The following is a 22,116-nucleotide window of genomic DNA, read 5'->3' as shown; positions in this document are numbered from 1 at the left end:
GAGAGAGAGTGACTGGCCCAAAGTCACCCAGCTGGCTTTGTGCTTAAGGCAGGACTAGAACTCACAGTCTCCTGGTTTCTAGCCTGGTGCCTTAACCGTTCCACCAAACTGACTCTCTCATAGTATTTACTGAATACAAATTATTTATATAGTTTAAGTATGTTTATATTCTAGTCCTGCTGACTGAAACCTTTTAGCATCTGCTGTAATTCTGTTACTTCAATTTTTAATTTGTCTTGGGAAGGAGGTTATGTGAAATATGTGAAATACCAAATACTGTCTAGATAGAATGTTGAAACCTAGAGTTTTGCCTGTGTTCAACTTTTCTTTGGGATTCTTAGTTAATTTTTCATTAAAAACATCTCTTTATAGAAAAGTAAATGGTAGTAAATAATTTTTTAGTTTTAATAAGAATTGCATCTATGCTGTGCTGAAAACACTCAATGCTTTTTATCCCCCAAATGATCAAGCTGAACTGCATTTAACTATAGCATCAAAATAATGAATTTAGTATTTCATTTTTAGATATACTTAAAGTGAACCTCCATAGCCTAGGTCCATACTGGCTATGGAGGTGATAGAGATTATAGCTCAGCACTTCCAGAGGGCACCAACTTCTATGCAGCCTACATATGTATAATTGAAAATGAAAAATGTTATTGAAAAAAGGATCTAAAAAAATGATAAATTGTCAGCAGGGATTCTCAGATGCAAAAATAATGATAGCAAAATATCCCTTATAGCACATTTCTTTCTATCCAGGAATAAATCCCATTGTCTGAAATGGGTTTTGTCCAGGTGAATGTAGAATTGCAGCATCAGTATGTCAACAACAGAGAAAAATGCTGCCTTGCTTGTTGAGGAAAAACAGTAATCAAAAGAAGACTAACCAGAAACTGGTATATAGTAACCCAAACACTGGGCTTATCTGGAAGAACATAATCCCTGGTATTTCTAGGGAGACTGGAAAATATCTTTTCTGAAATTCTCAGAAGACTTTACATTCAGTTTAGTTCCTTGGAGCTCAATGACTTCTTGTAAGGCAGTTTCCAGTGATTCTGAGAGAATGGAATGGACAGAGTACAAGCTAAAATATTGATCTGACTGATCTGTTCCCTATCTTCAGGCTTTTAATATAAGGCCCAATTGTAAATTCTATTACAGTACTATTTATTTGTTCGTTCGTTCATTCATTCATTCATTCTAAAAGCCCTTGGGAATATAACACTAAATAAGAATCCAATAAACAAATAAAAGTCTTAAGAGTTTTTATATCTCTGTTACAGTATATTTTGAATTAAGAATTATTTTCTATGATCCGTTTGTAAAACATTGTATTTGTTTTAAAAAACAGTTCTCTCCTTGACTGAAGGAGGAGTAATTAGCAGGACAGAAAGATTGGTCCCCAGGCTGTTTAGCACTAGTTGCTGAAAGGCCAGTTTACTAGTAGAGTTTGGGCATTTGGGCAGTAAATAAACAAAATATATAAATGTGACAAGCACTTATGCTTAACTTAAACTATTTATGTTGTTTTCAGCAGGATTACAATTAGGATGATCAGTACACTAGGGAGAGGGGCAGTTGTGCTATACTCTCTTGCACTCAAACTACCTACTTGTTTTCATTATAGGTATCGGCTAATACAGAAGATTCTTCAATAAGTGGCTACTTGTACAGATCAAAGGGCACCAAGAAACCATGGAAACACCTGTGGTTTGTGATAAAAAATAAAGTGCTATACACATATGCTGCTAGTGAGGTAAGGAATTAAAAGTTTAGAAAACATTTCATGTGAGCAGAATGTTGGGATTGCACCCCTATTCACTCAGTTTACTGAATGGAGAGAATACCTTTAAACAAATCACTGGAAAAAGTCATTTAAGAAGCAAAATGGTTCACACAAAATAATGAAGAGTTTATAACTGGCATTCACTGTCCTCAGATATGGCAATAGCCAGTAATGTAGATAGTTTTAAAGGGAACTGGATGAATTCATGGTTAACAAAGGCAACTAGTTTTGATGGCTGATTATCATCTTAAATGAATGATAGCTTAAATACCAGATGCTAAGCACAATAGTGGAAGAGAGTTATTACCCTTCTGTCCATACTTATGAGTTTCCAGAATGCATCTGGTTGCCACTGACACAAAATGTTAGGCTAGATGGACTTTGTTCTGGTCCAACAGGATTGTCCTTACATTCTTATGATAATCTCGGCTTGTCACTAGCAATTTGTTTCCCCTTTACCCCAAAGCTTATTCCTTAACCATCTAGAATCTGAAGCCAAAGATGTCAGTTTCTTTTTCCTGGCTTGTTTGGGAGTCACAAGCCATGAGTCCTTACTCAAGTAGCATGGTACAGTACTTATTCTTCATGAGAGCTTGATCATTGTCAGTTGGAAAGAGCCAAACATTAATAATAAGGCAACATGCTATTCACAGACCAAAACTAAGGATTATACAAAATTCAAGCATGCATTTTGTGAGAACTTCTGTACTTTTTTTTTTTGGTAGGTAACTTAAAAAGACAAAGATTTCCTCTGAGGGATGGGTGCTTAAGTACCCAGTGTCTGAACAGTGTGCACACATTTTGCACACATGATGGCGATAGGTAAAGATCAGTCTAGAAATCTGCAAGGCTTTTCCCCATCCACAGATTATTACCAATTGTCTATGGGAAGGATATTAGAAATTCCTTGGTTTTAAACTAATGTTTATTGTATTTTTTTATTTATAGCCATCTATATTGATGACAAGCTACTGGTTACACCGAAAAACAATTATAGAAACAATTATAAAAAAATATTTTTTTCAGGCAGGAAGTGCAGGATGGAAATGGCTTGTATTCAGCCATTAGCTAAATAAATGAAGGGTCTGAACCAAAAGATTCCCTTGTGCTCACAATTGGGACTTTTAGGATCAAACTCAGGATTTGGTATTGGCCTGGAGTTGCAAGAAACATTCTTATATGGCATTTTCACTGTTTCAAAAATGGTTTCATTTATAGGAAAGCCATATCTAATTCTGGATTTCTTTTTAATATTAGGATGTAGCTGCTTTAGAGAGCCAACCTTTACTGGGTTTTACAGTTGCTGAAGTTAAAGATGAACACTTAGAATCTAAAGTTTTCCATTTATTGCACAAAAATACTTTATTTTACATATTCAAAGCGGATGATTCCCAGTCAGCACAAAAGTAAGTGGCCAGTTATTTAACATACATGTTAATTAATTAAGGATATTCTGAAACAGTTTCAGAGTACAGTATTGACTATGATCCTATTGATTATTCTATGATTATCAGAAGTTATTTGGCCAACATAAAGATGTATATTTAGAATTCTCTGGGAAGTACATAAAACTAGAGTAAATAAGGTTTATTTTCTCTGTTGTTTTCACTGGGTTTTTGCAAAAAACTAAAACAAATAGTTGCTACTTGTACATAAATCAAGGAAAAAAACAGAGAAAACCCATCTCTTTTTCCAAAAGCCAATTCCAGAGTTATCCAAAAGTAGGGTGCTGCTTAAGGATTGAGTTCAACCCTGTTGTCTTGACCATTTTTCATTTAGGATTATGCATGGTTTTTAATGCCCACCAGTGTGGCTTTGATTGTATTAATGCTAAATCATGACAGACTGAATCAAATAATTAAATATTCCAATCTGCTGAATATTCCAATTATATACATTCTGAAAATCATTATACTTGGTGTAACAAGACAGCTGTAAGTTTAGAAGTCTTGTTGTATTCTCCCAGAAGCTGTCTGGGTTTACATATCTTAGCTCCCTCTCCTGACTTAGCATAGCAGCTTAGTAGTTATTACTGCCATCACCTGTCTTCCAAAGAAATACTGTACCTCTACCTAATATCCTCCTCCAACCCTGGCACATGAGCAAATATGGTACTGTAAAAGGAACAAAATAAAATGGCAAAATGGAAATAAACTTTATAGCACTAAGTAGTAATCTTTCCTGGCCCTCTGTGTTGAGGTGTCTGACTAGGAAAATCAACACTTCCTCCTTTCAGAGATAGATCAATCTTACAAAATATAAGTGGAATCAAACTTTTATTACAAAGAAAAAATGAAAAGAGAATTGTTTTTATTTTTAAGTAGACGCTTATAAAACATTCAGTAGCAGAGGAGATAAAAATACAGAGCAACTAGCATCACAGACACCATGTTTCCCATAGAAAAATATATAGAAGGAAGATGAAATTCTGACAAATCACAGGATGCTGATCTGGTCCTAGTTCAAAGACAACTCAGATGTAAAGCAGTTCCAAGTTGCACAAACCATGTCATTTACTGAGCATCTTCAGAGAACATAAATATTTGAGACAAGAAAGCTAGTAGATACAGCAAAGAAATTAAATATAACTTCCTAGCGTTTCCTATTTCTCTAGAGCATAGAAAACCCTCAGAACAGATATCCTTTGTTCATACAGTAGTTTCTTAGCAAATGCTTTTTCCTGTAAATTACAGTTTAAGTCTAAAAGGTGATCACCTTAAATCCTACTTGTTTCCAGCCTTTTGTCTAGCAACTTCTGAGTGATTTTAAAAAAAGAAAAGAAAAATTCCTAACTAGGAGGAATGAAGGATTTGGGGAATCTGCCCGTTTCATGCGTGCTAAAACCATTGCTTCTACTTGAGATTGAGAGGGGTTGATCTGAATGCCTTAACTAGCACGAATGAAGGGTCTGGTGGGCAGATTATGAGAGAGTATGTGCAAATGGGGGCAATGATTATGTTTAGTAAAATAATGTTTTCTCTTTTCCAATAGGTGGATAGAAGCTTTTCAAGAAGCCACAATATTGTAGCACATTCTGGGTTTAAAGAACATGTCAGATAACTAAGTGAATGCTACAGTTCTGTATGTTATAGTCACTGGATTGGCCCAGGCAAAGCAGTTTGTTTTTTTAGAGTGGTCTGAACCTGGTCTCTGGTTCAGGCATAATGATTTTTAAAGAAATGTGTATACTTGTTATTTATTAAACTCTATCACTGTTTTACATTCAGTAATGGTCAGAATCATTTCTGAAATTGAAACTGAATTCCAAAGTGTCCTTGACTGTAGAACCTTAGAGACTGTTGTTCAATGGAAAAGTATAACAAGATATTTCTCTGGTTTGTTCCAAGGGAACTGTCAAAACAATTTTCTGTTTGTTATTTTATTTCACATCTGTAAAATGCAAGAAGACTTTTCAGCAGGCTTTTAGGATTTCTTGCTTTTTAAATTTTTGATAAATCAACTGAACTACTGTGGATTCTAGCAAACATAATATAAACAACATCTGTGTTTATTAACTTATTTATTTTTTAATATTCCTTAATGCTGCATCTGATCAGTCTCTGGTGTTATATACAGAAGGATTTTGTGTGAGACTTGTTCCACTAAAGCCTGAATCTCAACTCTGTCTCAGGAGATTAATGAAATACCTTAACACTGTCAGGAAAAGCCCAATCTTTGGATTGGAAGGAAAGAAGATACCAATATGCCTAGATCTACCTCTTTGGATAGTCAAGCAACATTAGCTATTCAATGGAACATGTTTGGTAGCAAGCCACAAGGGGATGAAACATTTCTTTCTTTATCCATATATCTTTTATCTATATGCCTGATTTAGACAAAAAATACATTTTTTTGATCAAGAAATCACACAGAAATTTGTTCAGTTAAAATCAGGAGGAAAAATAAATTAGCTGCCCATTTTGTTTCCAACCACTATTTTTAATTCTTTTTTTTTTAGCTGAAGATAGTCCTTCCAGGTTGGCAGGAGAAGTTTCTTTATTACAGCAGGACCTTTCCAGGAGTTCATGTAGGTTCAGTCCTTTTCTTTTGTATTTTTGTCTTAGCCTCACAGAGTATATTACAATATAGGTAGTCTCCAGTTTAAGAACGAGTTCCATTCCCAAGGTCTGTCCTTAAGTCAAATCTGTATATAAGCCAGAACAGTATTATTGTATAATACTGTATAAGTGCAAGAATTCATTAACTCAAACCACTGTGCATTTAACTCGAATTTTGCTACAATAGGTTCCATTCTTAACCATGGGTCATCCTTAAACCGGGTATTCTTAACCCATGGACTACCTGTAATTACAAGAACTATTAGGACATGAATTACAGAAACTAGCTTAATAAGGCTGCAGCTGGCAAATGAACCAAAATTGGCCACTGGCCCTCCTGGCCACTAAGAACACCACGGTTTCCAGGGACAGAAGAGAAAGAGAATCCTCAATATATGCACTATGGGAGTCCTATTGTGTCTAATACAGGCAACCTCCCTAATTTCCAGGCTTGGCAATAATCTAACCATCATCTGGATTGAGCTTCAGATTTTTAGCCCTCATCCACTTCATCACAGCCTCAAAACATCTGTCAAGCACTGGTTTTCCTGATGACACTGAATTCTACATCTACAACTGTGGCACATAATTTGCAGCAGGTGTATCTTCAAACATACTGCAAACCTTTTGTAGTAGGATACAGAGTCAGATTAGCCTTGAGCAGTCCAGCCACCATTTGAGAAAATTTTGCAGAGCATTTCACTAAGACGCTATGATGACTGAGAAGAAAGTTCTCTTTATGCTATCATTTGAGGTGGTACTTGGCCAGGCAGAGATACATCAGATCTGAGTTTCAGCTAGGTCAGAGTGATGCCCTTTCCATCAGGAGTGAGGACTGGTTGTATTCCAGATTAAACTGGACTGATTAACACACCAAGTGGAGGGGGAGGTCACTATGCTTTCCCAAAATTGATGGGGGACCAACAATGAGTAGCCACCAGTCATCTTCTGACTTCCTGATCTCTTCCTTCCTACAGGGACACTCTTACCTTCCTTTACCCAAGCACATATTATCCTTAGAACCAACAACCCTAACAGACACTAATCAAAAAATGTTCTTAACCCAGTAATTCTCCATCTCTCTCTCCCCCCCCATTAAAGAATGAAGAAAGGTGGGTTCAAGCCTTTTCACAGGACAAAGGAGTGATCAAAAAGGAGCAGCCCCCTTTGGTGAAGATGTGCTACCAGTAGCAAGCTCTGTTGGTTTCTTCTCATGGGGAGGCCTTACGTGAGTTTCAAAAATACGGTTTGCAACAAAAAGATCCTAGGAGCCAGCAAACAGATTTTTTTGAGGCAACTTGAGACTTTTGCCTGCAGTTCCATCTTCTATCCTGTGATATCTCTTGTGTTTGAATGTAAGTAAAAGAGGATCACTCATAAAGGACAAAAATAACTTTCTAAAGCATGCTATATAACATGCCAGATAAAGATGTTTTTCAAACGTGACCCAGAGGACTGCTATGGGTCCAGGTGTACAGTTTTCTTTGCAACGAAGTGCTTCCCCGGTTCAACCTATAGTCTGCAATACCTGGTGGGCCCCCAGTACTAACTAGATCAAATCCTCCTTAGCTTCCAATCCTAGAGTAAGTCATCCAGGTGCTTCCAAGTGATAAAACATCTTCCTAAATATGTGATTCCTAAAAACGCAATGATTACTGAATGGGCACTCCATTAGCTCTCCCCCTTTTCTCCTTAATAAACCCGATCGAGAAGAAAACCCGCGAGCACGCGCAGAAAATGTTTAGCTCGTCCTTACGTCGTTTCTCCGCCCCCCGCCCTTCATTGTTATGGCTACCGAAGGCAAGAGGCTTCCTCCCTTCCTTCCCTTTCCTCGCCGGCACGATGACGTTCGCTCCGCCTTCGCCAGGGTCTTGCTTTGCGCATGCGCAGCCGTGCTGCGGGTGGCGGTGGCCACTGCGGAGGGGGAGGGGAATCAGAACGTTACGCCACGCCACGCGACGGGACAGGACCGAACGTAGAAGGCGGGGTCACGAACTCTGACCTCCCAGATCCGGAGCCGCCACCGACAAATAAACCCTGAAGAGCTGCAGCTGCGCCTGACAGGTAAGAGGAGAGGGCGGGGATACAGAGGTGAAGCGCCGCCGGTGGTATCCTAGCCCAGGAGAGGCCTTCCGTCCGTTCGGATCTTGGCTGGCGAGGCGGCTTCATGATGCTTCCTAATTGCGGCCTCTTCCGTGCCCTGTAGCAGCAGGATGCCGTTATGCATGTGCTGAAGGTGGCAGAAGTAGTAGTAGTTCCTCCTGGTGCCGCCGCCGCCCCTCTGACCTTTCACCCACAGGAAAGGCTTGTATCTCCCCTCCCCGGATCCTAGCCGCGCCCCGGGGCCTTTTCTTCACTGTGGGCCTCGCTCTCTGGTTTGTGGGGATTTGAACACGATGGAGTTGGACGCGGCCCGGGCACGCTACTTAGGCTGCTGCTCTACTGTGCGGAAAGGCTTAGGAGCGTTGCAGTCTTGCCCTGTAGCAGCCATTTTGTACCAGCGAGTGACAGCGGGCTGGTGCCTCCCTCCGCCTGGTTGACGGTCTGGCTCTACTGCTGGGCTAAACATTGAGGCCTCTTACTCAAAACTACAGAGGAAGTAGGCTGACTGGGCTAATTCCTTCCTGTATCATTGAACGTTGGTCCATACAACAGCAACAACAAACCCACCAACAAAGCCTTTGCACATTAGATGTCAGGGAAAAGAATTATTTTCATAATTTTTCCTGTTGGCTTGATTTTACACACAGTGATGTAGTTTTCTGCAGGTGCATACAGATACAAGAATTGCTCTCCATCTGTAGTGGTACAATCTGTAAATGGGGTGGTAACCTCTGTTCTTAATTTTAAAAGATTAAGTTTAATTTTCCCATTCTTGTTCTTTTGTCCCATAATTTGGAATAATGGTGTGAAATATTACTTTCTAATTCCTTTCTACTGTACATCTATTTTTAGGCACAGTGTGCATGATAATTTCAGCAAAACACAGTATTATTTGAGTACATGTAAATTCTCACTAGCACTGTGGGCAGATCACTGGTAAGGATTTTGGAAGTTGTCATCCAAAGCTAACAGTATATCTGGTTGCCTGTTTCTGCTCTAGAACATACTGTCTAGTTATTATTTTCCATCTATCTTTAAATGGTACATACAGTCCACTTTTGCTTAAGTTCTCAGACTAGAGAGATGTACAGATGTTATATTATGTCATGTCTAATAGACTATATATCCTTTCCTGCAACATTGCTGAGCACTATGACCAGATTAGCTACTCCTAATGCACTGTATATAGCAGGTCTGCACAACTTCTAGAAGAGAAAGGGTCACATTAATAAATTAAAAATAATTGCTGGCCACAAAGGAATACCTCACATGCTGATCAGCTGTTTGGTGGCTAGCAGAGTGGCAACAGAACTGGAGTTGGAAGCTTAGGTGAGGCCTAGAGATGTTGGAGGCATTCGACAATATGTTTTTGGGCAATAGTGTTTAGTGGTGTGGCATTTATTTAGGTTTTTAAAAAACGCTGCTGAGCTGCCCAAGGTTGCTTTGCAGAATGCATTTTTTGGAGGCCTGGTATATAGTCTTCTAAAGTGCAGTGGCCTGTGAATTCAATTCCTGGTAGAGGGTTTGGACCCAATGGAAAGATCTGTGATGACCTATACCTGATGAGTCCCAAACAGGATGAAACCAGACACATGCTGCCTCCTGGTGGTCAGAATACTTTTCATTAGTGATATCAAGAAGTCTGTGTATTGTATGTAGTAGTATTTTGATTCAATAAAAGGGATAGACATATGTTTTCCTTTGCAAATGACATTAAAAGTGTTCCCTTGCTTTCCCTTGCCCATTCTTAACATGCATTTATTGGATTGTGTTCATTGACTGGAACTTTTTCTCTTCCTTGCCATGAACAAATCTTTTTTTGTTTCTGCTTATATTTGCTTATTCTGCTTCTACTTTTAATAGTGTGTAGTAAAGCAGCCATGTGGGTTTTCTTGAAAATAGTGGTCTAGAAAATTCTTTTGTTCACATATAAAAACTGTAATAAAGTTAGTAGTGAGAATTTAAATGGCTCAAAAGAATAGTACCACACACAGTATTTTCACTGTGTAATGTGCCTGGAATTGTATATAGTATAGATTACTCAGAGATAATGTTTTATTTCTGTTCTGTTCTTGTTGAAATTGGCTTTGTGGTGTTTGCCATGTAGTTAAAGGATAATATTAGAAATTGGAAATAACACTTTTCTACTTTCCCAGGATTTGGTTTCAATACTTTGAAAAATAATGTAGATTCTAAAAATGTACAGAATATAAGTACATTTGGTAATTCTGTAGGTAAGCAAGTAAGCATTACTATATAGAACCTTTCAATCCAACAGAGTTTAATAATTCTGTTACTTTAAATCCATTATGGGGAAGTGTGCAAAATGTTGTGCAAATATCTTTGATAATCTGAAACCTACTTATTTAGCATCTGGTTAGACTAGAATTGTACCATTTTCTCATTTTTTATGAGTAATCTATGTTCAAAACATCCATATGTACAGACTTTGCATTATACTTTTATTATGAGTATTATAGTTTTAGTATAAATTTTAAAATTGAGTTTAATTTTGTAAGCTTCAAAAATTATAGTGAACTAAAATATGATTTCTGAAACTTCTAATACTTATTTGAACTTACATTCATGTTGTTTCTAAATTTAAGTGAATAATTCTCTAAAAAGGGAAATTCTGCTGGATTTGATCAGTTGTACTGCTGCAAAAATGTTATTACAGCATTAAACATTAATAGATTTTTCTGTCATTGCTTTTTTTTTTTTTAAGTATATATATTGCTGTTCAAAAGAAAGTGGGGGAGTGTCTAAAGTTTAAATACCCATATGAAACTTTAGGGCTCAAGCACAGTTATCAGTCAGCCCTTTCAACTGAACATTGCAGAAAATAAAGTTGTGATTGTCTTATTGTGCTATAGGCTTTTTCCAAATAATTCTCATGATCTACTTAATTACTTCAGATTAATTAGAAGCATCGCTCATATGTTTTTCTTGATAGTTTAAAGGAAGCATTATATTTGATCTATAAAATCAAAATGCCTAAGCATCTAGTGATCTAGTCATGCTTGCAGTTCTTTGTTTTAGAACATACTGTGATTATAAACAAATTAATCTTGAAATCAGCCTTCCTATTTCTCCATGATAGCAATAATATATTCATAATATTCAAGTTTGTTTGGCGTTCATGGAGTGCTGTTTTCTGTCTTGCAATTGTGCATTTGTACTAAGGCAAAAAGAAACATCACCTTAACATGAATTAGTTGTGTTAGGTTTGGCATGTTTTGCTAGGAAACAGCAAGCCTGACTTGGATTCTCTTCTATACTTCAACATATATATGTATATAATAGCATTCTAATTTCTGTTGTTATTTTCATATTGGAATGCAGATACCAGTGCAGCTATAATACTGTACCTATATCAGGATCTCAATGCTTAACTTTCAGCACATTGATATAAGCTCGTTCTGATATTGAAAACTGCTTTCTTGATATATTATTTTCCCCCTTCAATTATTTTCCTGAACTTTGATGCATTTTATTGCTTTTATATGGAATCAGTTAATGGACTAATAGGGCAAAATGTTGACCTATGTCACAATACTGTAATACATGTTGCTGTAATTTGTTCTTTACAGTAGTACATGGAATTGTTGCAAGATGTACAGTATAGAACTTAATTTTCTTAAAAATATTATTACAGTGAAGTAAACTGTGAAGTTGTTATTTAAAATAATTCAGCCAATGCTCAGGTAGCTTTTGCAACAGGTTATAGTCTTTCATCTACACTTTCATCTAAGTCATAGGTGGGGAACATATGGTTCACCACATGTGTGATTCTAAAACCTGTCAGGCACAGGCTGTAACAATAGCCAGAGGAAATCAGAACTGTACTTAAATGTATCTGGATAAGTGTACGTATTTTTTTTTTCCTGATATAAATGAATCAGCTTCTTCAGTCCTGTCTGTAAATTGACTCAGGAATAAGCATTCCAGACTAAAGTGCTTACAAGTAATTTATAGATGTGATTTGCACATTTGTCAAAAATAGAAACAGAAGAAGGTATAACAGGATTAAGGAATCTGTGATGCTCCAGATATTATGGAATTATAACCACCAGCAACTTTGGTCTGCATAGCTAATAGTGAGAGATAATTATAACAATAATTCAGCAATATCTGAAGATTGAAAATCCCTGTCCCAGCATTATAGGGAGAGTTTCTTCTCTTCCATAATGCAATGTGCCTAGGTCATTTTTCTTAGAGACATGGATATCTGTTCCACCTTGCTCCATAATAAAAATGAAGATACTGTCATACCAGATTCATAATGTATTCTACAAGGTCTGGCTTTGAAGACCACCAAGAAGCTGCAATTAATGCTAGGCTGCTGTGGTCCTTGCAGTGGTTGTCCATAGATCTCCAGTTGCAATTCAGAGTGCTTGTTTTCACCCATAAAGTCCAAAGTATGATTTGGCTTCTAGCTCCTTTTAAGATTGCCTTCTTTGTGTGAAACTGGTGTATGCATTTCAACAAGATCTGTCAGTGGTCTTCCATTACCAAGAGGTTAGAAGAGCAGGGGCTCACAGATAATGTAGTTCTACATTAGGGAACATCTCACTGAGATCAGATCAGTACCCATACTAAGGACCTTCCAGAAAATAGTAAAAATTGAGCTCTTTTAGAAAGCATTTGAGGAATGATGAACATTAGCCACCTGTACTATTGTAATGTATTATTATTGTATTGTTATCTTTTAATATTTATTATACTGACTCGAAGGCATAAATCAATCAGTCAATAAGCCATTAACCAAGAATTGGTAATAGAATATAGCTTCTAATACTTCCTGCTTTTTCTCAAGGTTGGAAAGTAATGGCTAAAGTAGGTCACATCTGAAGTGTCTGCTATAAGGTTAGCATCTGTATTTTGCTTGTCTCATTGTTAAAAGAAGTGTAATTAAGTCTTTAATGCCAACATGTACTGAATAAACCAGACAGTTATTGCTGTTAGCTGAACAAATTCTGGTTTGCAGTTGGTACAAATATGCTGTTTTAATGTGCTTTAAAAGGCTGTTTCTTATATTATGAAAAATTGTTAATTGCCACAAAAAAAATTCTCATGAAGTGTGTGTATGTATATTAGGGTTGGGCAGTGATCAAGTTTCAAATGAGCCAAGTAGTTTGGGGAATACTGTATGTAGACCATAGTGGTAGTAGATTTATTATTATGGTCAGTAACTGCAAATAAATATTACATTGAAAGAATAAATATAAATTTGAATAAAATGATATAGACCATTGTAAAATAAATAGGAGTTTTAAAAATCTAAAAAAACTTAGCAATCTAAAATATCCAGAGCTAATTTATTAAGTTACTAAAACTCTTAAACAAATTATTCAATACAAGAAACAGAAGGAATAAAATATTTAAATTTTAATTCAGTTGGGACTAAAATGTTAAGCTACTTGACAACTTTATTAACATAAATTAAGGAATATACATTTGTTAGCTATCCTTGATTGTTACATAACATTATAAAATCATATGATGAATTCTAAAATACCCTGATAGACCAGAAAATTATAAAACAGGGAAAACTAGACTATCTTGTGACAAATAGCCACTTTCCTGGAGGTCACATCTGAAGTGTCTGCTATAAGGTTAGCATCTGTATTTTGCTTGTCTCATTGTTAAAAGAAGTGTAATTGAGTCTTTAATGCCAATTTGAATAAAAGGAGCAACATAGGGATATGTGTTATTCATTCAATTTCTTCTGTGTGCATAGATGTTCTTGTATTTGGGTTTGGCCATTTAATATCCCTTCTGGAAAAGCTGAAGATGAGACATTGAGTCTAGCTAATGTAAAAACTCATCTGTTTTGGGCACAAAATGTTGGTAAGGTATTTGACCTCTAAGAATGGTCAAATAAGTTTCAGACTTTTGAAGTAAAGCTTAGAGAGCCAGTTTGGTCTAGTGGTCAAGGGACCAGCCTAGAAACAGGAGACTGTGAGTTCTAGTCCTGCCTTAAGCATGAGAGCCGGTTGGGTGACTTTGGGCCTCACCTCGCAGGGCTGTTGTGGGGAAAAATAGGAGGAGGAAGGAGTATTAAGGTATGTTCGCCACCTTGAGTTATTTATAAAAAAATAATAAAGGCAGGATAAAAAATAATTTAAAAAATAATTTAAATGTAGATCTTTTTGTAAATCTAGGTCAAGAAACTTATATTTTATTTCCAACAGAATTTTCCCATAGCCAATTAAGAAAGGCCAAGATTTGTTTGTTGCCCAGTGAAGGTGGTGGTATTCCTTTCTTGATAGTTTACCTAATATAGAGAAGTGGAATGAAATTGGGACAAGTTTACATCCCTGTTTCACTCCTTTCTGAATGGTTATTGCTGGGGAGAGGATAGGTGGTCTGAAGAGCTGCATGGGACTAATGTGATGTTATTCTTGTGGAGCTTCATAATTAGCATGGGAAGATGGGATAGGGACTGTTGGTTTCTCCCATATTCTGCTTCTTGGGATTGAATCAAACGCTGCCTTCAGATCTGTAAGGGTCATATAGAGTTTACCATGTGGATATGCAGTGTACTTTTCAATTAAATGTTAAAGGACTAGATGGTGGCCTAGCATTGAATAGTCTTTGTCCTTCCTCTGTGTGGGCACTCATGTTGCATCTATCAGCAGTTCCTTAAAGAAACTGTTTTTCTGACTTGATGTTAGCCTTACCAGTTACACCAGACAGAAAACACGTCCAGATAAGCTAATTCTCTTTATTGTAAGGCTACGTTAACAGAATCATGCAAGTCTGAAAGTACCATTCTCCCGCTGTCAGTTTTACAGCCCGATAACTTAGGGAAGGTGTTCTCCTGAGTCTCTTGCTCCGCCCACTGTGCAGCTGTTGGCTATGCTCCCTCTTATCTGATCATTCTCTAGGCAACATCTCTTCATCTGGTCTCCAAAGGTCATTCCCACATACCGTCACACTTGCACAGCTACTGTTACACAAATTTGGATGAAGATGCATCTGATTTAAAGAGGTGCTGACAGGTATGACATATGTGTTCCAAATCACCTTTCCCTTTAGAATCCAGATCTCAGTACAGTCCATATATCTATGTGCGTATGCATACATTAAATAGTCACTGATAAACTTTGCATCAGATGATTAAATGTTATTAAAATATACGTGCTTGGTATTTTGCTAATTCTTGCATTGATTAAAAAACCCCTCTATAAATCTATTTTTGTTTCATAATGCTTTATAATAAATTATATTTCTTTATATAAACTCACAGGAGTCTCCAAATAATGATTATGCATACAGGAAGTGGAGTATAGCATTGCACCTACGGTAAGAAGAATGTTTGATTTCTGTTTATTTAATTTATATTTCATCATTCAATTCAACTAGGAGAATTAAGGAAAGAGAAAATAAAAAAATACTGCAAACAAGAAAAATTAAACACATGAAATCAGTGTATACATAAATAAAATTTATGCATTTATTTAAGAACGTAAAGCTTGCCCTTCTAGTGTAGATGTATCATTTAGGGTAGACATAGTTTTAATGATTAAATCTAATATAAAATTAGAATTATTTCAAAGAAAAATGAAAAGAAATAATTATTTTTAAAAAGTATTATATAGTAAAATCAGGCAGGTACATCAGTTAAAATTTATATTCCCTGTGTAGTGAATGCCAGAATAAGATCTGTGAAGGTCACCTATGAAGGACACCAACTTGTAAAAGCCACCATTCTGGCCAGCTATGGCTTCAGTTTAGATGGAAAAATCTGTTTTCCTATTTGCCTGTGATTATGATTATGATTATGCATGTTATTTAGATCTTTTCTTATAAAAATAGTTGTTCTCAAAAACTTTATCTTAGAAGGGTATGTTCTTTAAGGGAAATTTGTAGAAGTTACGTTGGCTCTGAAATTAATAGGTAATTCTCAAGGAAATGTAAACTTTTATAATTGACAGATAGTTGTTCAAAGTGAACTTTTAAAAAATGCCTTAAATAAAACTTAGAAATTGTTATCTATGCTGTCAAGTCCATTTTTTAAAATATAGCCATAATTCAAATTAGAGGCAAACATGGTTTTTTCCTTACCTGTTGTGTTAGTATAATTTGCTGGGTGAATGAGAAACTAGGAATTTAGAGCAATACTTTTCTCTGCATGTGCAGGAAATGTTGATGCCATGAACCTACATGGAATAGACCTTGAAAGGAGCACTCATTTTACTGTGCAAAGCAGAGGTGGATTAGAGCAAATAACATGACATCAGCTGCTATTCTCTTATCCAGTTTGTTCATTATTTGTACTGTAATTTTTAAAAAGAAAAACATCTCTCTTTAACAGGAAATACTGGTATTTCAGAATCATGGCAACTATTGAGGAATTGGCCCATCAAATTATGGAACAACAAATGGGGGAGGTACTTACATTTTTTTCCAAAGTTTTATAATAAAAAGGAATATATAGAAACTTTCTAGTAGCTCATTGTCCGTCACTTTGGAATTTTTGTTCTGGACATCTTGAATGAAAAGCAAATATGAGCTTACTTCTAATAGAGAATACGGCTTCCACTGTATTGGTTTTTTATTCTAGATAACACACTCCCAAGGATCTGTTACACAAACATTAATGGATGGAACAGCACAAAGAATCCAGATTGTTCCTGCTGATGCAGGACTTTCCTTACCACAGCGGATACAGGTAAAAAAACTTTCTGTCTCTTTCAGTACTAACTTAAGTACTTTAAAAGTATTTCAGTATCTAAATATCAGATGTACAATAATACGGTGTCTTAAAACCCTAGAAAAATGTGCAGGAAAAATAATGAAATAAAATGAAATATCTGGAATACAACATAAAATGCATTATTTTAGCATATAATATGATCATACTTATTATACTTTGAAGGAATATTATAAAAACAAAGCTGCCAATATTCTCAGTATTAGACAGGGTGAGTGACAAACTGTTGCACTCTATTCTGCATATTTGTCTATTTCATAATTCTTCAAGCAAAGGGCCAAATCTGAAGAAAACAGTCAGAATATTGGTTCCTTACATTTCCAGATAAAAGTGTTTTCCAGAAAACACAAGCAGCAGGGAAAGCTCCCATGTGCTATTATGGAGAAGATAGCATCTTCTGAATCCAGAAATAGATGATGGATTTGAGAGAGGGAGGGTACTTACATAGTATAAAAGGAATTATTTCTGTCTGATGCATTAGATTAGCCTTTCCCATCTAATGCTGTCCAGATGTGTTTGATAATAGTTCCCATAAATTTTATCCAACACGTTGACTGAGAGATATGGATAGCTGTTCAGTATTCTTGCTATTGCACATTTTCAGGAATAAATCCTTATCTTGAAAAGAATTTAATCTATTCCAATATATGCACATATTTTATAGGGTTTTGATTTCCATTATTTCTTTAATAAAAATTGTAAAAATATTCTCAGGCCAACAAGTATACACTTTTAAAGTTGCTGAAGAACAGATAGCTAGTCTGAGCTATCAGTTCTTCAGCAACTTTAATTCACTGAGTAATTTTCCACAGCCAAGTATAGCAACATAGCTGCTTGTAAATGCAGCACTTTGAACACTTAAAAGTTCAATATTTGTGAAAGTGCATGCACTGTTCCTTCTGTATCAGAGCAGGATATGCAGTGTTTAATGCTCTTGCATATTCAATGTGGCCTCACTAAATTGGCCCCTTGCTGTTGAGAAAAGATATGCTGTTACTGGCTAGGAATTCTGGGAGTTATCTGGGCACAAAGTTTAAGGCTGAATTATTGTTGGCATCAGTGTTAATTCATGAAATACTGTACGTGCTCACCTTCTGAAAACAGATCCAATTTGTTCAGTCATGCTTGATAATATCACAGATATGCTAGATCACATCTTTTTAAAGCTTTTTATAATAACTTGAAGTAAACATGTCACCAGATTGTTACAGATCAGCAGACAGGACAGAAGATTCAGATTGTGACAGCACTCGATCAGACTGCAACAAGCAAGCAGTTCATTTTAACAAATCATGATGGTTCTGCCCCAAGTAAAGTGATCCTTGCGAGACAAGATGCTACACCAGGAAAGGTTTTTCTGACAACTCCTGATGCTGCAGGAGTTAACCAACTGTTTTTTACATCCCCAGATATATCTGCACAGCACATTCAGGTATAGTGTCCTATTTTATGATGATTTATTCATATGACTTTAAAAAATGAAGACCTTCTTTTTAAAACAGTAGTCATGCTAGACATTTTCATGCTATGAAAATACTGCAACTTGAGATTTGGGAACATGCAGGCGGTAAGTTCTTTGATATAAATAAGATAATGTGTTTCAGCCTTCAGTACTGTTGTTTTAGAGATCCCACTTTTGCTGAACAATGTAGTCCAGTGAATAGCTTTCTTGTTTACTATTGTCTTGAAATTAGAAAAAGTATAGTGGAATAATGCTATATTTATAACAGTACTGGACATTTTGCATCCTAAATTGTTTTGTAACAATCTTAATTTTTAAAGTAAATACAAATTAATTTTGAATAGATTCAGTTTGAAGCACCATAAATAGAAAAAGGGTGAAAAATCAAATTAAAGAAGTCAAAGTTATAAGCCTTTAATCATAACTGCTATTTTTACTTTTTTCTGTTCAGTTTACCAAGTACTGGATTAGAATAATAGTTTCTGAAGTATTACCAAATGCATACCCCTTTGAAATACACTTCCCCACCTTCATTTTTCATAATTAGTTTGCAGATATGAATTTAAGCAAAGAAGTTAGTGAAAACAAGATGTATTAAATTGTAATTTTTTTTTCCAGATTTTGACGGACAATTCTTCAACAGAGCAAACCTTAAATAAAGTATTTGATCTCTGTGTTGTTTGTGGAGACAAGGCATCGGGTAAATCACTATGTATTTTGCAAAATTAATTGGAAGATTTTTTTTAACCTATCTCATCTTACCAAGCACTTAACTTCATTTTTCTTTTTCTTTTGTGAGTAATAAACTTAAAAATTGCATAAATATGATTGCAAGTGCATTAAAGCCAAGAGCTGTTAAAAAAAACTATTTGTAATGTATCAGAAAAGAAATATCAAATTCTTTAAAAGCCTGGTATAATAATTCTGCTTATAATGCGACATTTCGAATAGACACTTATGTGTAATAAATAGCACAGTTCTATGAGCATGTTAATTTCTATTTCCATAGAGTTGATATGAGTATCTCTCCAGGTAATTGATTTAACACACTAGGGAATTTTTGTTGGAATTGATGGCTTACTTGTCTTTAGATTGTTCAACCATTTGGCTATCACAGATACTGTGCTTGACACAGCTAACATAGATGACATATATCAGTAAAGCCCAAAATATATATACAGAATCATAAGTGCTAGAGACTCAGCTTCTGTATATAAATGCAGTACCTGAAGTCTATATTGCTAGGTGACTTCTATTAGTGTATGTGTGTATATCTGTATTGTATATGTATAAGCCTTATGGTGTAATGTGTTGGTGAGCACATGTGCTAAGTGGGATAGAGGAAACTGGTATAATCTTTTCAGCTTTGCTGCTCCAGAATGATATAATTAAATAGCAAGATAAATAAAATTGTCTATTTTACAACTGATCATTCTTCCAAATCCTCCACTTGGCACTGCTTATGTAAATCAGCTGTACTGAAAGGTAGCTAAATAAAAGCTTGGAGATTAAAGTCCTTTATAGTTGGCCACTGCTCCTTTGTAAGAAGGTTAATTAAGGAAAGAAATTAAATTGAAGATGCCGTTACATTTAACAATATTTTGGAGGGAATTGTACCTTTTTTTCTCATTCCATAAAGTAGGTGTAATATTTGATGATAAAGCAAACATATTTAATTGAGTTTTAGGTGAATTCATGCAACATTAACATATTTTATATTTAACACACTATTTGTTGATAGATTGTCATAGAATTTGGTAGAAATGTTATTTCTATATTCTGTAAACATGCATTATGGTGAATTCATCCTTGAGGGAGGGAGTGTTCCCAGCTGCCTTTAAAGAGGCGCTGATGCATCCCCTCCTCAAGAAACCATTCGGACCCTACTGAATTGGACAATTTTCATCCAGTCTCCACCTCTCCTTTTTAGGGAAGGTGGTTGAGAAGGTGGTGTTGTTGCAGCTCCAGAGGATCCTGGATGAAACAGATTATTCTGGCCCAGATATGGGACAGAAACAGCATTGGTCGTACTCATGGATGATCTCTGGCGGGAGCGGGATGGGGGTAGTGCATCCATCCTTGCTCTTCTTGACCTCTCAGAGGCTTTTGATACTATCAACCATGGTATCCTTTTGGGTCGACTTAGGGAGTTGGGAGTGGGTGGCACAGTTTTGCGCTGGTTCTCCTCCTTCCTCCAAGGTCAATCCCAATCAGTGTTGATTGGGAGCGAGAGGTCCAGCCCGCGGCCCCTCCATTGTGGGGTGCACAGTGTTCAGTACTCTCTCTGCTCCTTTTTAACATCTACATGAAACCACTGGGTGAGATCATCCGCCACCGTGGGATGAGGTATCATCAATATGCAGATGATACCCAGTTATACATCTCCATCCTGGCTGACTTGAATGATGCTATGACCACCCTTTTGTGGTGTCTGGAGGCTGTGGGTGTCTGGATGGGGCGCAACAGGCTTCGGCTGAACCCTGGTAAGATGGAGTGGCTGTGGATTGGAGACCCCTCTGTATCCGAGGACTTACCATCTTTGGTTTTGGATGGGGTTGCACTGCCCCGGACAGACCCGGTGTGTAATCTGGAGGTCCTCCTGGACTCAACTCCTGCTGAAAGACCAGGTGGCAGTTGTGGCCAGGAGGGTCTTTGCCTAACTTTGTGCAAGGGCCAATTACGCCCTTTCCTGGATCAGGAGGCTCTCCAGTCAGTCACTCACGCCCTGGTTATCTCTCAGTTAGACTATTGCAACGTGCTCTGCATGGGGCTACCCTTGAAGAGTATCCAGAAGCTACAGTTGGTTCAAAATGTGGCCATCTGGACAATCTCGGGTGCCCCAAGGATGACACATATAACACCTTTACTGCGGGAGCTGCATTGGGTCCCAGTTTGCTTCTGGGTCCAATTCAAGGTGTTGATTATTACCTTTAAAGCCCTACATGACATGGGTCCAGGCTACCTGAGGGACCGTTTCATCCCCATCACATCAACCCATCCCACCCAGTCAGGCAGAGAGGGCATGTTATGGGCGAAAGATTGTCGGCTGACAGGGCCCAGGAGGAGAGCCTTCTCTGCCGTTGCCCCCGCCCTCGAATATTCTCCCTCCAGAGGTGCAGCGGTCCCCTACTCTCCCAGCTTTCTGGAAAGGACTAAAGACCTGGCTCTACCAGCTTGCGCAGAGCAATAAAAGTTTTAATCAGTCCTGGGGGGTGGTTGGTATCCTGATGACGCTCCCCGAGCTACTTGCCAATTACCATTTATTATTTACTCAGGACTACTTTTATATTATATTTTAAATTTTATCTTCTCTGTAAACCTCTCAGAGCCACTTTTTAACAAGTTGGGCAGTGACAAATTTGATATATAAATAAATATAAGTAAATAAATTATTTTTTCAATAACAGCATTTATTTCAGTTTAAGCATAAAACATTTTGCATTGTGAGCACATTTTGAGCGTTGAAGTATTTTAAGCAATTCTGAGAACGAAGTTTTTTGTTAGAATGTATTTGATAAAAACGGAGTAAAATTAACGCGTTTTGTTATGAAACCAGGACGCCATTATGGAGCAGTGACCTGTGAAGGTTGCAAAGGATTCTTTAAAAGAAGTATACGGAAGAATTTAGTGTATTCATGTCGGGGAGCAAGAGACTGTGTAATTAACAAGCATCATAGAAACAGATGTCAGTACTGTAGGTTGCAGAGATGTATTGCATTCGGAATGAAACAGGACTGTAAGTATGAAAGAAAGAAGCTTGTGTAATGCTGTATTGTTTTTTGCACCATCCTTGCATGTTATATTTAAGTTGGTAAATGAGAGTAAATTAAAAGTTTAGAAAGACAATGCCACTTATCTTGTGAAGACTAAATTATTACTAGAATGACCTTTCTGTTTAGGATTCTTATACGTTAGAGTTCTAATATGAAGGAAGTATCTTCAAGGAAGCAAATATTTATCTCATTATCTTTATAAAGTGTCTGCA

At 36.7% G+C, this 22,116-nt stretch overlaps 2 protein-coding genes and 1 long non-coding RNA gene across 6 annotated transcripts in view; 2 read left to right on the top strand and 1 right to left on the bottom strand.

The window, feature by feature from the left end:
• Nucleotides 1-5,015, top strand: part of FGD6 (FYVE, RhoGEF and PH domain containing 6) — a 52,956-nt gene extending 47,941 nt beyond the window's left edge. Inside the window, exons 19-21 of the mRNA XM_007424631.4 lie at nt 1,631-1,759; nt 3,047-3,195; nt 4,781-5,015. Coding sequence (XP_007424693.1) covers nt 1,631-1,759; nt 3,047-3,195; nt 4,781-4,817 — 315 coding nt within the window. The 3' untranslated portion in view covers nt 4,818-5,015. The remainder of the gene's footprint in view (nt 1-1,630; nt 1,760-3,046; nt 3,196-4,780) is intronic.
• Nucleotides 5,016-5,707: 692 nt separating this feature from the next.
• Nucleotides 5,708-7,710, bottom strand: LOC148215933 (uncharacterized). Its single transcript, XR_015796430.1, has 2 exons — nt 7,604-7,710; nt 5,708-5,933 (listed from the first exon to the last, which is right to left on the bottom strand). It is a non-coding gene; the product is annotated as an uncharacterized LOC148215933 (long non-coding RNA).
• Nucleotides 7,711-7,770: 60 nt separating this feature from the next.
• Nucleotides 7,771-22,116, top strand: part of NR2C1 (nuclear receptor subfamily 2 group C member 1) — a 31,523-nt gene continuing 17,177 nt past the window's right edge. The window contains exons 1-8 of one of the 4 annotated variants that reach the window (XM_007424635.4): nt 7,771-7,911; nt 14,841-14,954; nt 15,203-15,258; nt 16,271-16,346; nt 16,520-16,627; nt 17,871-18,101; nt 18,750-18,831; nt 21,688-21,867. In XM_007424635.4, the coding sequence (XP_007424697.1) occupies nt 16,293-16,346; nt 16,520-16,627; nt 17,871-18,101; nt 18,750-18,831; nt 21,688-21,867 (655 nt within the window). In that variant the 5' untranslated portion in view covers nt 7,771-7,911; nt 14,841-14,954; nt 15,203-15,258; nt 16,271-16,292. Of the gene's footprint in view, nt 7,912-10,447; nt 14,955-15,202; nt 15,259-16,270; nt 16,347-16,519; nt 16,628-17,870; nt 18,102-18,749; nt 18,832-21,687; nt 21,868-22,116 lie in introns of those variants that run through there. The other 3 variants (XM_007424633.4, XM_025164380.2, XM_007424634.4) reach the window with 3 other exon arrangements.

The sequence above is a fragment of the Python bivittatus genome, unplaced genomic scaffold, assembly GCF_059951505.1.
Source record: "Python bivittatus isolate LINGU-HERP-01145 unplaced genomic scaffold, Pbiv_v1 ctg000330_np1212, whole genome shotgun sequence".
Lineage (NCBI taxonomy): Eukaryota > Metazoa > Chordata > Lepidosauria > Squamata > Pythonidae > Python > Python bivittatus.
This window is presented reverse-complemented; position numbering and strand designations above follow the sequence as displayed.